We start from the raw sequence: 16,070 nt of genomic DNA on the forward strand, positions 1-16,070 counted from the left end.
AAAAATGAGTGGACATCATGTCAGGAAAAAAAAAACCAAGATAATGTGATAACTAAGGAAACTAAGGGGAGGAAGAAGAGGTTATAAATAAATAGAAAAAAAATGAAAAGGGGGGTAGCCGGGGTGGCTCAAAGGTTTAGCATCGCCTTCAGCCCAGGGCCTAATCCTGGAGATTTGGGATCAAGTCCCACGTCAAGCTCCCTGCATGGAGCCTGCTTCTCCCTCTGCCTGTGTCTCTGTCTGTCTCTCTGTGTCTCTCATGAATAAATAAATAAAATCTTAAAAAAAAAATTGAAAAGGAGAAAAAAAATTGAAAAGGAGAGGTTATATAGTTTTTGATGGATTTGAGGGTGCTGAATACAGTATAACTTCAGTTTTAATATTTTTAATTTGAGGATATACCTCAATAGAAATATCAATATATTTAGATATTTCTGTATTTAGAAGCATGAAAGTAGACTCTGGAAACAAATTAGCTTGAGAGATATAGATATGGGAGTTAGAGAATAAGAAAACTCTTAGGAATTTGGCAGAGGATCAACAGAAATCTGTAATTAGTACACAAAGAAGTTAATACATGCTAGGGTGCCTAAAACAGGAAAATGTTCAAATCTTTAAGCAAAACAAGTAATAAAACACAAAAGAGATGGTCTCTCAGAAGGTACCTGGCATGACTGAAATGATAAACTGGCTCTTAATTTAATCATAATCTGCCTGGGGGTGCCTAGATGGCTCAGTTGGTTACGTGTCTACCTTTGGCTCAGGTCATGATCTCAGGGTCCTGGTACAGAGCCTCAAGTTGGGCTACCTGCTCAGCAGGGAGTCTGCTTCTCCCTCTTCCTCTAACACTCCCCACCATTCACGTTCTCTCTCAAATAAATAAAATCTTCCAAAAAATAATTTGCCTGAATTAAAGAAAAAAATCAAGAGAAGAAAAATGCTCCTCTGAACAACTAGAAAAGTTAGCATGAAGAGTAGCAAAGAGAATTTTCAATAAACAATACTAGCCTAACTGATATTAAGTCCATCTGACAAGGGCAGCCCTGGTGGCGCAGAGGTTTAGCACCGCCTGCAACCCACAGCATGATCCTGGAGACCCGGGATCGAAGTCCCACATCGGTGCCTACTTCTCCCTTTGCCTGTGTCTGTCTCTGCCTCTCTCTCTAGCTGTGTCTCTATGAATAAATAAAAAATCTTAAAAAAAAAAAGTCCATCTGACAAGATACATGCATAAGACAGAGGTTTATTCCCAAGGCTCTCAAAGATCTATGACACTAAAATAATCTAAGTCTTCTCACTTAGAGCCCCTATGCATCCAGAAATGTTTTGATTATAATCTGAAATTTCATTCATCTACAGGAGGCCAGCTGACAATAATATGTGGTTTCCTTGTTGGTTATTTTTCTCATGATTAATGAGTACTAAGACATCCTGATGCAGACACGACTGAGTCCTTTATGAGTTTATTATGTTGACCTTGAGTAGCATGACTCTATCCTCCTAAACCTGATGAACACTGAAATGAAACTGACTTCATGTGTAAAGACTTCATATGTAAAGATGTGTAAAGTTGAAGACAGGACAAATAGTGACCACCCTCAAAAGAATGTCACTATAAAATTCCATACATCTCAGCAGCTGCCAGCCAGTTAACCCCCAACTATGGCTTTTCTATCTCTAACTTCAAAGGAATGAACATACTAGAGAAATAAGAGACAACAAATGGAATAAAAATCCTAAGAGAAGCAAAATAAAGGCATAAGCCTTATAAATGAGAAAAGGCCACTCTTCCGCTGAGCCAAGAAAAACATGAATGTTGTGGAACAGCCTCAACCTTCTTTCTGAAGTGGAAAACAAACTTATCTGATAAGGGCAGGCCAGGAGGTCTGAGTAGCTCTGTCTCATGAAATTCTGCAATGATGGAAATGTTCACTCTGTCCTATGTGGCTAGTGAGCACTGTAACTATGGCCAGTGCCAACGAAGAACTGAATTTTTCATTTTAATTGTAATTAAATTATATTGCAGTTTAAACAACCATATGTGGCTAATGGCAATTATATTAGATAGCAGAGAGGAGGAATGAAGCAAGTACAGAATGATCACCAAACTTTATCAATGATAACACAGAAGAGAAATTCCAGAGTTGGTTATTTACTATCCCTTTTGAGAACTCGTTTAGTTTAATTCACAGTCCTCAAAGCAACACTGTTCTAGGTCACAGCAAGTTAGAATACTAAAGGTGGTCATTTTGTTATTTTATGCTTTCTTCAATGCTGATCCTCAAAAAACAAACAAGAGAGTAAAGATTAAATCTACCATTCACAAGAGATGTGTCATTCTGCCTTCATACCACCTTAAATCCTATTGTTTCCTAAACCTGCTCCCTAAAATGTAAGGCTTAATACTTAAATACAGTAGCTACTCAAATTGTTTCCATTATAACTCTAGATAGGAGCTCTCTTGATACTTAATAATCAAAGATATTATTGCCTCTGTGCTTCAGAAGAACAAAAAACAAAATAATGGTACTGGTTAAAACAAAGTTTTAAATCCAGTATCAAAAATCCAAAGCAATGTTATAAAAGATACTGCTTTTTATTGCACTCCCTGCTGTTGTCCTGTATGATTAAAAGGCATATACAAAGGAACAGCCTGATATGCAGAGAGCTGACTGAGCAGCAACAGAAGGCTGGAAAAACAGAGCACTGGCCAGTTGCCTAGGGTGAGACAGAGGGAAAGGAGGAAATAACTTATAATAAAACAGCTCAATTTGTGCAAAAAGACACCTGCTCCCAAATGGCAAAGAGCATCTGTCCAACTATCCAGATGGTATTTTAAGTGATAAGACAAAAACATAAACTCTAAAAAAATGTTATTAAAAAATCAAATAATATATAATTTAACTATTCACATCGAAAAATAAAGAAAGAATAGTCAAAGAATATTTTTTAAAAATTAATGAAAAGGGATCCCTGGGTGGCGCAGTGGTTTAGCGCCTGCCTTTGGCCCAGGGCGCGATCCTGGAGACCCGGGATCGAATCCCACGTCAGGCTCCCGGTGCATGGAGCCTGCTTCTCCCTCTGCCTGTGTCTCTGCCTCTCTCTCTCTCTCTCTCTCTGTGACTATCATAAATAAATAAAAAAAAATTTAAAAAAAAAAAAAAGAAAGAAAAGGGACCAAGATTACCAATATTAAAAATTATAGGGACTCCTGGGTGGCTTAGCAGTTGGGAATCTGCCTTTGGCTCAGGGTGTGATCCCGGGGTACCAGGATCGAATCCCACATCGGGCTTCCTGCATGGTGCCTGCTTCTCCCTTTGCCTATGTCTCTGCCTCTCTCTGTCTCTCACGAATAAATAAATAAAAGCTTAAAAATTTTATAATAAAGCCACAATGTTTTTTAAAGTACTCTACTGGGGGCAGCCCCGGTGGCACAGCGGTTTAGCGCCACCTGCAGCCCAGGACGTGATCCTGGAGACCCTAGGAGAGAGTCGCACATCAGGCTCTCTGCATGGTGCCTGCTTCTCCCTCTGCCTGTGTCTCTGCCTCTCTCTCTGTGTGTCTCTATGAATAAATAAATAAAATCTTTAAAAAAAAAAAAAAGCTCCTTAAAAATAAATACTCTACTGGTACATGAACATACAGTATAAAAAATAGCCCAGAAAAAGACCCAAATATATACAAGAATTCAGTTTGTAATTGCAAAGCCCACTTTGCATGCGTATGAGCAATGGTCTCAGATACAGACTGACCTTCACACTCATAGGATCAAATAGATGACAGCATGAAACCAGGCTCATTTAACTTCGTAGGATACAGAGGAGGAAATGGTATGCCAGCGTAGCAGCTTCAATCATGTTGTCTTCAGCAATTGTCCTTAACAGAAATCCAAGAGCTATTTTCTAGCCCCCATAAATGAACTTCATATGCCACAGGTAAATTTCATATGCCACAGGAATCAGTGTCTTATAAGAGCCTGTGACTTACTGTACCTACATAAGTCAAACTGCATGCATACAGGGCAGCTAATAAGGTCTGTGCTTCCCAATAGAAATTTATAGTCCACTCAAAATCTTCTCTCCAGATCAGTTCTAATTCAAGACTCATTCTACCATAAGCAATATTACCTTATAACAGAACTGACATTCTATCTTAACCAGAGAAACAGTGATAGAAGAGGTAAACTCAAGGTCATCTTCCCACTAAAGAGGGGTTTTACACCTCGTTAGCCTTCTATTCAGTAAGAAAAAGATATATAATTATTCCATAGCTACTAATGACCACTGATTTAAAAAAAAATTTAACTTGGGTCTCTACTACACATCTCAGATTTTAAAATTCCAGTGAGACTGAAGGTTAAAATGTTCAAGATGAAATCATACGAGTACTAGAAAAGTGGTTCTCAAAATATGGTTCAGAGGCCCCTGAGAGTCCCCCAGACGTTTTCAGGGGGTCTGTTAGGTCAAAATTATTTTCATAAGACCATGTACATACAGTGGAGTTTTTGAGAGACTACATGACTTGATACAATATTAAATAACAAAATGTGTCAATATTTGGATCTGTGTAACTCAGGAAACCAGTATTTTACAAATGACCAATGCCTATGTTACAAAATCACACTTGCAGGCTATATACTACATGTTTCCAACTACATATGATCTTCTGGAAAAAAACACAACTATGGGGACTTAAAGATATCAGTGGTTCCCATGAGTAAGTTAGAAGGAAAGGATAAACAGGCAGAGCACACAAGGCTTTTAGGACAGTGAAACTTTTTATGATACTATAATGGTAGATACATGGCATTATATATTTGTCAAAACCCTACAATATCCCTAATGTAAACTATGGGCTTTGAGTGACGATATGTCAATGTAGGGTCATCAATTGTAACAAATACACCATTCTGTTATAGGATGTTGGTAGTGGGAGAAACTGTGCACAAAAGAGGCAGGGAGGAGCACCTGGGAGGCTCAGGTCCTGATCCTGGGGTCCTGGGATCAAGTCCCATGTCAGGCTCTCCACAGGGAAGCCTGTCTATGCCTATGTCTCTGCCTCTCTGTGTGTCTCTCATGAATAAACAAATAAGATCTTAAAAAGAGAGAGAGAAGAGAGAGAGAGAGAGAGAGAGGAGGCAGGGAGTATACAGGACTCTCTGTACTTTCCATTTAATTTTGCAGTGAACCTAAAACTACTCTAAAAAATAAAGTCTGGGGATCCCTGGGTGGCGCAGCGGTTTAGCGCCTGCCTTTGGCCCAGGGCGCGATCCTGGAGACCCGGGATCGAATCCCACGTCGGGCTCCCAGTGCATGGAGCCTGCTTCTCCCTCTGCCTATGTCTCTGCCTCTCTCTCTCTCTGTGACTACCATAAATAAATAAAAAATATTTAAAAAAAATAAAATAAAATAAAAAATAAAAAATAAAAAATAAAGTCTGGGCAGCCCGGGTGGCTCAGCAGTTTAGCACCGCCTTCAGCACAGGGCCTGATCCTGGAGACCCGGGATCAAGACCTATGTCGGGCTCCCTGCATGGAGCCTACTTCTCCCTCTGTCTCTCTCTCTCTCTCTCTGTGTGTCTCTCATGAGTGAATAAATAAAATCTTAAAAATAAATAAATAAATAAATAAATAAATAAATAAATAAATAAATAAAAAAAAAATAGTCTATTAATTTAAAAAATGCATGGATTAAAAAATCATTTAACCAATGGCTCTTAATTGATACACCTACAGATCTTAATGTAAGCATATAAGAAGGCCACTAAAAAAAAAAGGCCACTGATATAATTTCAGACACCACACTATTTCTTTTTTCAAGATTTTATTTATTCATGACAGACACAGAGAGAAAGAGAAGAGAGAGAGAGAGAGAGAGGCAGAGAGGCAGAGGCTAAACTGCTGGGCTGCCCAAGACACCACACTATTATTAACCTTTAAGAAACTATTTCTTTGAGTTATGGAATAATACCAAAGAATATCCCCATACGTGAAAAAGCTATTAAAATACTCCTCCCTGGGCAGCCCGGGGGGCTCAGCGGTTTGGTGCCTGCCTTCGGCCCAGGGCATAATCTTGTTCTATACCTATAAAAGACCAGTTTTACTTCTGATACTATAACCAAAAAGCAGACTAGATAATAGACTGATAGCAGAAGCAGATATGAGAATCTAGGTGGTCTTCTATTAAGCCAGATATTAAGGAGACATATATGCAAAATAATGCCAAGCCTCTCACTAAATATGTTTTGGGAAATAGCTAATTTTTCATTAAAAAGTGTTCATGTTAACACAATGGGTTTAATACTGTTATTTTTCAGGGCACGTGGGTGGCTCAGTCAGTTGAGACTTTTGATTTCGGCTCAGGTCATAATCTCAGGGTCCTGGGATGGAGCCCAGTGTGGGCAGGCTCCCCACTCATTGCGGAGTCTACTTGTCTTCCTCTCCCTCTGTCCCTCCCCCTACTCACATGCACACTAGAGCTCTGTCTCTCAAATCTTTAAACATATATAGTTATTTTTCAATGAACTAACAAATAAGTAAAAATGTCTCTATTTTTAGTTTCTAAAATCATTATATATAGCCAATATAAACAAAAAGCTCTTCAAGGTAGGCCCTCAATTTTTAAGGGTATAAAGGGTTCCTAAACCCAAAAATATCCCTAAGAGTTTTTAATAACCTCAGAATACGAGAACTATATGTACAGCATAAAAAAAATCAAGTCATATCAGAAGAGACTGGTAACTATATTAAAACAAACTTCCATGTAGAAAACAAAATTCCAGGACCATAATTCAAAGCCAAATTATGAAAACAACACCTGAAACACATTACATCACATAAGACTAATTTCTCTAATTGTGAAGCAGCTCTTACATATTAATACAAAAAAAGGCTAATAACCATCTTCCCCCTAAAATGAACAGAGTATAAACAGAAATACACAGAAAAGGAAATATAAATAGTTGTTAAACAAATAAAAGATAGTCAACCTTTCTCATAAGACAAATTAAAATCAAAACATCACCAAGTTTCCCCCCATTAACCTAAAAGTCAGTATGATCAAAAGGTTCCAGAAGGATATTGTCAAGGGCATCTATATACTGACAGAAGTGTAAACTGGTACAACCTCATAGAGACTAATAGTTGTCAATATTCAAAACATACTCCTCTTTGGCCCAGCAAGTCCTTCTAGGAAATGATCTTACAAATATACTTGTATGTACAAAAAGATGCTTGTACGTGATTTTTCATTTTACAATAATGTCTGTAATAGTAAATAAAAAATAAACTTAAAAAGCAGAAACATTCTTCAATAGGAGACTAGTTAAATAAATGATGGTACATCTATATATGGTACAGCTTCATATCTGATTGTGTATTATGAGTCTCTCTCTATGAAAGGTTACACAACAATATTGGGTTTTGAGGGAGAGGGGAACTGTGAAGCCTGTGGAACAGCAGCAGCTGAGAGACTTTCTGAAGTATATCATTTTAGGCTACCTAAATTTTAATCAAATGAATGCTACCATTAAAAAAAAAACTACAGGGACGCCTGGGTGGCTCAGCAGTTGAGCGCCTGCCTTCGGCTCAGAGCATTATCCAGGGTCCAGGATTGAGTCCCGCATCAGGTTCCTTGTATATTATTATATACTTAAGCATTCTTGAGTTGTTGGGCCTTCAAGTATTTCCAGCCTTTAACAGTCATTAAACATTGCTATAATCACTGTTCCGATATTCTGGTCCACATTTCATATTTCTTTAGAGTACATTCCTGAAATTACTGAGTCTGTAAACATTTGAAGCTAGTGGGTATAAATTATATTCTATATTGTTCACACTAATTTATAATCCTACCAACAGGATTCCCATTTCAACAAAAATATTGAGAAGTATTTCTCTTTTTTAAAAATTTTGCTAACCCAACAGCAGGAAACAGTTTCATTTTAATAATTTTTTTTTGCGGGGCACTGGGTGGCTTACTGGTTGAGCGTCTGCTTGTGAGGCTCAGGTCATGATCCTGGGGTCCTGGGATGGAGTCCCGCAATGGGCTCCCTTTAGGAAGCATGCCTCTCCCTCTGCCTATGTCTCTGCCTCAATCTCTCATGAATAAATAAACAAAATCTTTTAAAAAAATCAATAATTTTTTTTCAAATGTTTGCTATTCTTTTGCTTTTTTTTTTTTTTTTTTTTTTTACTCTTTTGCATTTTTATTATTGTTCAAAGTCCTCTCTTTATTCACTATCTGGGGGTGGCAGTGTTAAGGATGCAAATTCTTTACCCCAGTTAGTTTACTAATACTCTGAAAAAGTCTATTTTGATTTAATAGAAGAAAAATGAGGCAAGCAATAATATCATGGTAAGGCTTTAGTTAGAAGAACTATTTAGAAAATACTGGATTCTATTTAACTTGCCTCATTCCTTCAACTTCTAAAACTTAGTATTGGGATAATTTCTGAATTTTCTCATGATAAATAAATAAATAATAAATAAATAAATAAAATGTTCTCATGTTACTCATTCCTCTGATTTTTACAATAATCTTACATTTTAGTTTGCATCATAAAATATACTGAAGCCACTTTTAGTTTATAGCTTACAAATTACACATTAAGACAATAAGTTGAAACAGACAAAAGAAAACAGTAAGAGGGATGCCTGGGTGGTTCAGTGGTTGAGCATGAGCCTGTGGCTCAAGGGCATACTCCCAGAGTCCTGGGATAAAGCCCTACGGCAGGCTCCCCCTAAGGAGTCTGCTTCTCCCTCTGCTTATGTCTCTGCCTCTCTCTGTGTGTCTTTCATGAATAAATAAATAAAATCTTTCAAAAAAAAAAAAGAAAGAAAATAGTAAGAAAGGTTTGCAGCATATCTAACTTAGAAATCAAAGAAAAAAAACCTTAAGATTAATTTTTTTATTATTAAAGATTTTTATTTATTTATTCATGAGAGACAGAGAGAGAGATAGAGAGAGAAAGAGGCAGAGACATAGGCAGAGGGAGAAGCAGGCTCCCTGCAAGGAGCCCTGATGTGGGACTCGATCTCTCGGTTCCTGGGATCAGGACCTGACCAAAGGCAGACGCTCAACCGCTGAGCCATCCAGGCGTCCTGCTTAAGATTAATTGTAACAAAATTCTATTCCCAAAGCCAGATTCAAATTGTTCTACTCTGGAACACTAACAGCTACTCTGTCCAGATTCCGAATGTCATGATGATCAGTATTTATGTAAAAGGTGATCAATAAATCTTTGTGTGTTTTATTTGACTCCCATGAAAATATTATTTCCCTCTGGATCTATTATCAGAAAACAGTCAACTCAAACTAACAAGATAAATATGAATGCAGATGGGTACTTCATCAGGCAAATTAAAAACTTATAATACTGAGAAATTAATCAAAAAGGAGTAACTGGTCAATCTGGTTAGTAAAGCAGAAAAGAACTAAATAGAACCAAGATAGGAAAGACAAAACAGCACAATGATTACCTCCCACCAAGTCCTTCGATTCGTTCTCTTTCCTTGGGAAGTTCTGGTTTATGGTCCTGTGTCACCTCCACAGCTCTGACAAAATCATCCTTCGGGTCATCCTGAATTCCAAGAACCACCCCTGAGTCACCTACGTGAGCTACATACATCTTCATGCCCCGTATGATGACCACACTGGCAGTTGTCCCTGACGTGCTGGGAAGACCTGTCATTGTCTTTGGCCATTCTGCTGTAATAAGAAATAAAATATTTTACTCTTCCAGATATAAACATTAATATTGTATCAGAATAAAAATGGCAACATGTCCACAATTAGCATGTTAAAACTTGAATTAGCATAGGATAAAATTTAAAAACATTTTGAAAGCTATTTGAAAAGAACTTGTGTTAATTCCTTCATCAACATATTAATAAATTAACTTTATAAATAATGTAATTATATTACAACCATCAAACAAATCCTAGGAGAAAAATATTACAGGACAGATTTACTAGTTCCACATGTCTTAGTCCTAACCTACATTTAGTGGGCGACGATGTGTTCAGAGTTTTGATACCTGTATAGCCAGTAGCTTAGCATCCATTTATTCCCCCCCCCCCACAGGATATCTTTCCATTTATTTGTGTCTTTTAAAATTTCTTTCAACAATATTTTGTAGTTTTCAGTGTATAGGTCTTTCACCCTGTTAACTTTTTTTTTAATTTATTTTTATTGGTGTTCAATTTACTAACATACAGAATAACTCCCAGTGCCCGTCACCCATTCACTCCCACCCCCCGCCCTTCTCCCCTTCCACCACCCCCAGTTCGTTTCCCAGAGTTAGCAGTCTTTACGTTCTGTCTCCCTTTCTGATATCTCCCACACATCTCCTCTCCCTTCCCTTATATTCCCCTTCACTATTATATTCCCCAAATGAATGAGAACATATAATGTTTGTCCTTCACCGACTGACTTACTTCACTCAGCATAATACCCTCCAGTTCCATCCATGTTGAAGCAAATGGTGGGTATTTGTCATTTCTAATAGCTGAGTAATATTCCATTGTATACATAAACCACATCTTCTTTATCCATTCATCTTTCGTTGGACACCGAGGCTCCTTCCACAGTTTGGCTATCGTGGCCATTGCTGCTATAAACATCGGGGTGCAGGTGTCCCGGCGTTTCATTGCATCTGTATCTTTGGGGTAAATCCCCAGCAGTGCAATTGCTGGGTCGTAGGGCAGGTATATTTTTAACTGTTTGAGGAACCTCCACACAGTTTTCCAGAGTGGCTGCACCAGTTCACATTCCCACCAACAGTGTAAGAGGGTTCCCTTTTCTCCGCATCCTCTCCAACATTTGTTGTTTCCTGCCTTGTTAATTTTAGCATCCATTTATTAATCTCTCTTTGAAAGGATTCTCAGAGGGATCCCTGGGTGGCGCAGCGGTTTAGCGCCTGCCTTTGGCCCAGGGTGCGATCCTGGAGACCCGGGATCGAATCCCACGTCGGGCTCCCGGTGCATGGAGCCTGCTTCTCCCTCTGCCTATGTCTCTGCCTCTCTCTCTCTCTCTCTCTCTCTCTGTGTGACTATCATAAATAAATAAAAATCTTAAAAAAAAAAAAAAAAGAAAGGATTCTCAGAAAAAGCTACTTATTGTCGAAATAGTTACTTTGGATATTCAAAATCTAATAAATAACATTTTTATGAGCACTTACTGTGTACCAGGTTCTGTGCTAAGAGCTTTACATATATTATCTCAAATAATATTTACAACAAACCACTAAGATAGGTAAATTATTCCCATTATTTTCATTTCACAGATGAGGAATCAATCGTTTTAATAGTTAAGAAAGTTGTTTAAGATAACTCAAATATTAAATGGCAGAGACCCAATATAATATATTTAATCCTAAAACCTTATATTGACTAATTACATTCATTTGTCATTTAAAAAATCTGAAATATTCTGGAATATTAAACAAACTACAATTTATAGTTCAAGACAGCCAACTGAATCCAAACACTGACATAGTCTCCTCACCAAATCCCACTGAAAGGACAGAATATAAATATTAGAAAAGTTCACAGCAGTCATGAAACACAGAGGAGGGTCAAAGCAAATCTGAGGAATCCCTTGAATCTTAAAGAATTAATATAATTACAATTATATTAAGGGAAAAATCAGAATGTAAAATCTATAATCCAATAAGTGAAAAGCACAGTCATAAAGAAGGCAATACATCAGTTTTCCCTGGTAACAGAGTCCTGAAAAGCTCAAACTCAGAGATTGGGCAAAGGCTGAGGTAGCAATCAATGATATAAGCTTGGCAGATTTATTTTAAAACTGCAAAAGCTAGGTCAGCGCCTAAACTCTCCACACAGTAAAAGGTGAAACATTTTAGTTCCTATGCTAACAGTACCTATAATACTTCTCTTTTAAGCAAAGTGATGCATCTGTTGATAGAAACCACAGGGTCTCAACAGCGATGAGGTGGAAGAAATAGGACCTAAGAAACCTGATGTGGTGCCACACAACTTTCATAGCCACAAGGCTTCTCTAGTATATTTATTCTAATTAGAGTTCTTTTCTTTACGTTATTACATATGCTGAAAAGACATTTCTTGAATCCTACAAAGCATCTCCTCATCTCATTCTACAGATAGAATCTACACTACAGAATCCCGTTACTCGCAGCAGAGGGCTAGTTGCAGTATATGAAATAATGACCCTCACAATTGCTGAGGGAAACCAGAATGGCTACCAATATTGATGAAGTCAGAAATTCATACACATACACATGTAAAACCATCTGCAACAGTACCAGACACCCAGTAAGTGCTCGATAAATGTTAATTTTTGTTGTTATAACCATTATTTATGAAGAACAAACAGCCTAAGAGGCATCAAGAGCAGTACACAAAGAGAAAACCGCCCCCAAGAAAATATCTGTGGAAGAATCAAAAGAATCTATAGACTACTGGCATTGATAAGGTCCAGTAAAGTTACTGAATATAAACATTGTTATATATAAAAAAAAATCCATGCTATTTCTGTAAATCACCACCAACAACAACAAAAAAAAAAATTACAAAATGTGACTTAAATAAGATACCATTCACAACAGCAACAAAAGGTATATGGTATCTAGGAACAATGCTAACAAATTTCTAACAAGACCTTTATGGAAAAGTTATAAACTAGTGGACCAAAAGAACAGAATAGTCAGCACAGAAACAGACCCATGCATCCTCAAACACCTGATATATGAACAGTGGAGAAAAGACGGACTTTCAGGGGCACCTGGGTGGCTCAGTTAAGCATCTGCCTTCAGTTCAGGTCATGATCCCAGGGTCTTGGGATGGAGCCTGGCATTGGACCCCTGTTCAGTGGGACGTCTGCTTCTCTCTCTCCCTTTGCCCCTCCTCCTTACTTGTTCCCCCTCCAAAGAAATAAACAAAATCTTAAAAAAAAAAAAAAAAAGCTGACTTTCATTACATGGAATTGGGACAAGATTTTTAAAAAAGCAAAAACAAAAACACACTTTGGGTCTTTGATGCCAAGCACAAAAAAAAAAAACAAAAAAAAAAAAACACAATTAAATGACCTAATATGAAAATCAAAGCTAAAATGCTTAGAAAATATATAGGAAGGTACATTCATGACCTCAGAATAGGAAAGGTATTCCTAAAGACAAAGAATGGCCTCGCCATATAAAGAAAATGATTGAGAAGCTGTAATACCATCAAAATTAAGAATTTCTGTTCATCAGAAAATACCATTACTAGAGTTAAAAAGATTACAGACTCACAGAATGGAGTTTGTAATAACACACCACAGAAATGGCATCCAGAATATATTAAAATGCTCCTACAAAACAAATCAAGACAAACTATGCAACAGAAAAATGGACAAAAGGCTTGAACAGGGGGATGCCTGGGTGGCTCAGTGGTTGAGCATCTGCCTCGGCTCAGGATGTGTGATCCCCACCATCGGGGGAGGGGATCAAGTCCCACATCGGGCTCCCTGCGGAGGAGTCTGCTTATCCCTCTGCCTATGTCTCTGCCTTTCTCTTTGTGTCTCTCATGAATGAATGAATAAATAAATAAACCTTTAAAAAAAAAACAAGAAGGTTGAACAGGCCTTTTGCAAAAGAGGAAATCCAAACATGCAAAGGTGTTCAGCATTTCTAATCAATAGGGAAATACAAATTAAAAACCACAATGAGCTACCACTACATAATTATCAGATAGCATAAATTAAAATCTGACAACAGAAACTGTGATTAAGGGCAGTCCCAGTGGCTTAGAGGTTTAATGCCTCCTTCGACCCAGGGTGTGATCCTGGAGACCCAAGATCGAGTCCCACATCAGGCTCTCTGCATGGAGCCCACTTCTTTCCTCTGCCTGTGTCTCTGCCTCTCTCTCTCTGTGTCTCTCATGAATAAATGAATAAAATCTTAAAAAAAAAAAAAAAAGAAAGAAAGAAACTGTGATTAAGAATGTAGAACAACATGTCCTATCAACTACTGGTGGGAGTATAAACTGATATAACCACTTTGGAAAATATCCAGACATTATCAAAAATTAAGATGTATACACTTTGACTACTTACTATCCCTAAATATATGCCATAAATTAATGTCCATGTACACACAGTACATATGAATGTTCAGAGCTACATTGCTCATACAGGCTGAGGAGCATCCAAACGTTCAATGTGACAACAAACTACACTACATGTAACATGTAAGAATCTCACAAGAAGCATCAGAGGAAAGCAAACAGCATGATTTTCTTCATAAGAAAACTATCATATTTACAAATAAGTAGTAAAACTATTAAGCAAATCAGGGCACCTTGCTGGCTCAGTCACCGGAGCATTCAATTCTTGATTGGGGTTTTGGGATTGAGCCTGATGCCCAGTATACAGATTACCTAAAAATAAAATCTTGGTGCGCCTGTATGGCTCAGTTGGTTATGCATCCAACTCTCGATTTCAATGAAGGTCATGATCTCAGGGTCCTGAGACTGAGCCCCACATCAGGCTCCACACTGAGTTCCGTGGAGCTTGCTTAAGATTCTCTCCCCACCCCCCTGCCCCTGCTCCACCCCTCAGGCTATCTTTAAAAAATAATAAATAAATAAAATCTTTTAAAAAAGAAAAAAAGGGACACCTGGGTGGCTCAGTGGTTAAAAACGTCTGTCTCAGCTCAGGGCATGATCCTGGAGTCCTGGGATTGAATCCCACATCAGGCTCCCTGCATGGAGCCTGCTTCTCCCTCTGCCTATGTCTGCCTCTCTCTCTCTGTGTCTCTCATGAATAAATAAATAAAATCTTAAAAGAGAAGAGAAGAGAAGAGAAGAGAAGAGAAGAGAAGAGAAGAGAAGAGAAGAGAAGAGAAGAGAAGAGAAGAGAAGAAGTTGGGCACCTAGGTAGCTCAGTTGATTAAGTGTGTCTACCTTTGACCCAAGTCACGAGCTCAGGGTCCTGGGATGGAGCCCCTCATTGGGCTCCCTGCTCAGTGGAGAGCCTGCTTCTCCCTCTCCCTCTGCCCCTCCTTCCTGCTTGTGCTTACTCTCTCTTAAATAAATTAGTAAAAAAAAATTTTTTTTTAAGGGAAAAAAAGTGATGCCTGGGTGGCTCAGTGGTTGGGCATCAGCCTTTGGCTTAGGGCATGATACCGGGATCTGGGATCCAGTCCCACATCATGCTCCCTGCAGGGAGCCTGCTTCTCCCTCTGCCTATGTCTCTGCCTCTCTCTCTCTGTGTCTCTCATGAATAAATAAAAAAACAAGTAAGTCCCTAGAACTATAGCCACAGAAGTCAGGATGATGGTTATCCTTTGAGAGACGATAATAATATGAGATGAGAAAAGACATATGGGAGCTTCTGTAGTATAGGCAATGTTCTCTTTCTTAACCATATGGTGTTCATTTTACAAGTCTTCATTGAAGTATACATTTATGTTTTATGGCCTTTTCTATATGTATACTATGTTATATTTCACAACTTGTTTAAAGTTAAAAAAAAAAAAAAAAAGCAGCAGCAGCTGGAAGAAGGCATCAATTTTGCAGGCATAGATCACAGCATACAGCTCCCCCAGCCCACCTAGTTTCCCAGTTTGGTTACAGATATTACTCCTAGAACCTCAGCCTAGAGTGTGTTGAATGTTTCTTTAACCCTTTCAGCTATTTTGTGGATTAACAATAGCTCTTGCTAAAACCTTTTCTTTTCAAATTATAATAGATTCTGTTTTGTAGTTAAGAAGCTAAAAAATTAAAAATCTATTATCACGATAAGTATTAATGAGGTGAACTCCTGGAAAGAAAGGTTTTTAAGCACATTCAGAAAATAAAATTTACCAGCTGTTTGCAAAAGGCACCTAAAACAAGACAGAAAAGAAGAAAAAGAGCTTTAAAAAAAAAAAAAAGGAGGGGATCCCTGGGTGGCTCAGCAGTTTAGCACCTGCCTTTGGCCCAGGGCACAATCCTGGAGTCCCAGGATTGAGTCCCATGTCGGGCTCCTGGCATGGAGCCTGCTTCTCCCTCCTTCTGTGTCTCTGCCCCTCTCTCTCTCTCTCTCTCTGTCTATCATGAATAAATAAAT

At 38.2% G+C, this 16,070-nt stretch overlaps 1 protein-coding gene across 2 annotated transcripts in view; it reads right to left on the reverse strand.

The window, feature by feature from the left end:
- PPM1D (protein phosphatase, Mg2+/Mn2+ dependent 1D) overlaps positions 1 to 16,070 on the reverse strand; it is a 59,706-nt gene that overhangs the window by 30,869 nt on the left and 12,767 nt on the right. The window contains exon 2 of one of the 2 annotated variants that reach the window (XM_038547988.1): positions 9,479 to 9,704. In XM_038547988.1, coding sequence (XP_038403916.1) covers positions 9,479 to 9,704 — 226 coding nt within the window. Of the gene's footprint in view, positions 1 to 9,478; positions 9,708 to 16,070 lie in introns of both variants that reach the window. The other variant, XM_038547987.1, reaches the window with a different exon arrangement.

The sequence above is a fragment of the Canis lupus genome, chromosome 9 (assembly GCF_011100685.1).
Source record: "Canis lupus familiaris isolate Mischka breed German Shepherd chromosome 9, alternate assembly UU_Cfam_GSD_1.0, whole genome shotgun sequence".
NCBI lineage: Eukaryota > Metazoa > Chordata > Mammalia > Carnivora > Canidae > Canis > Canis lupus.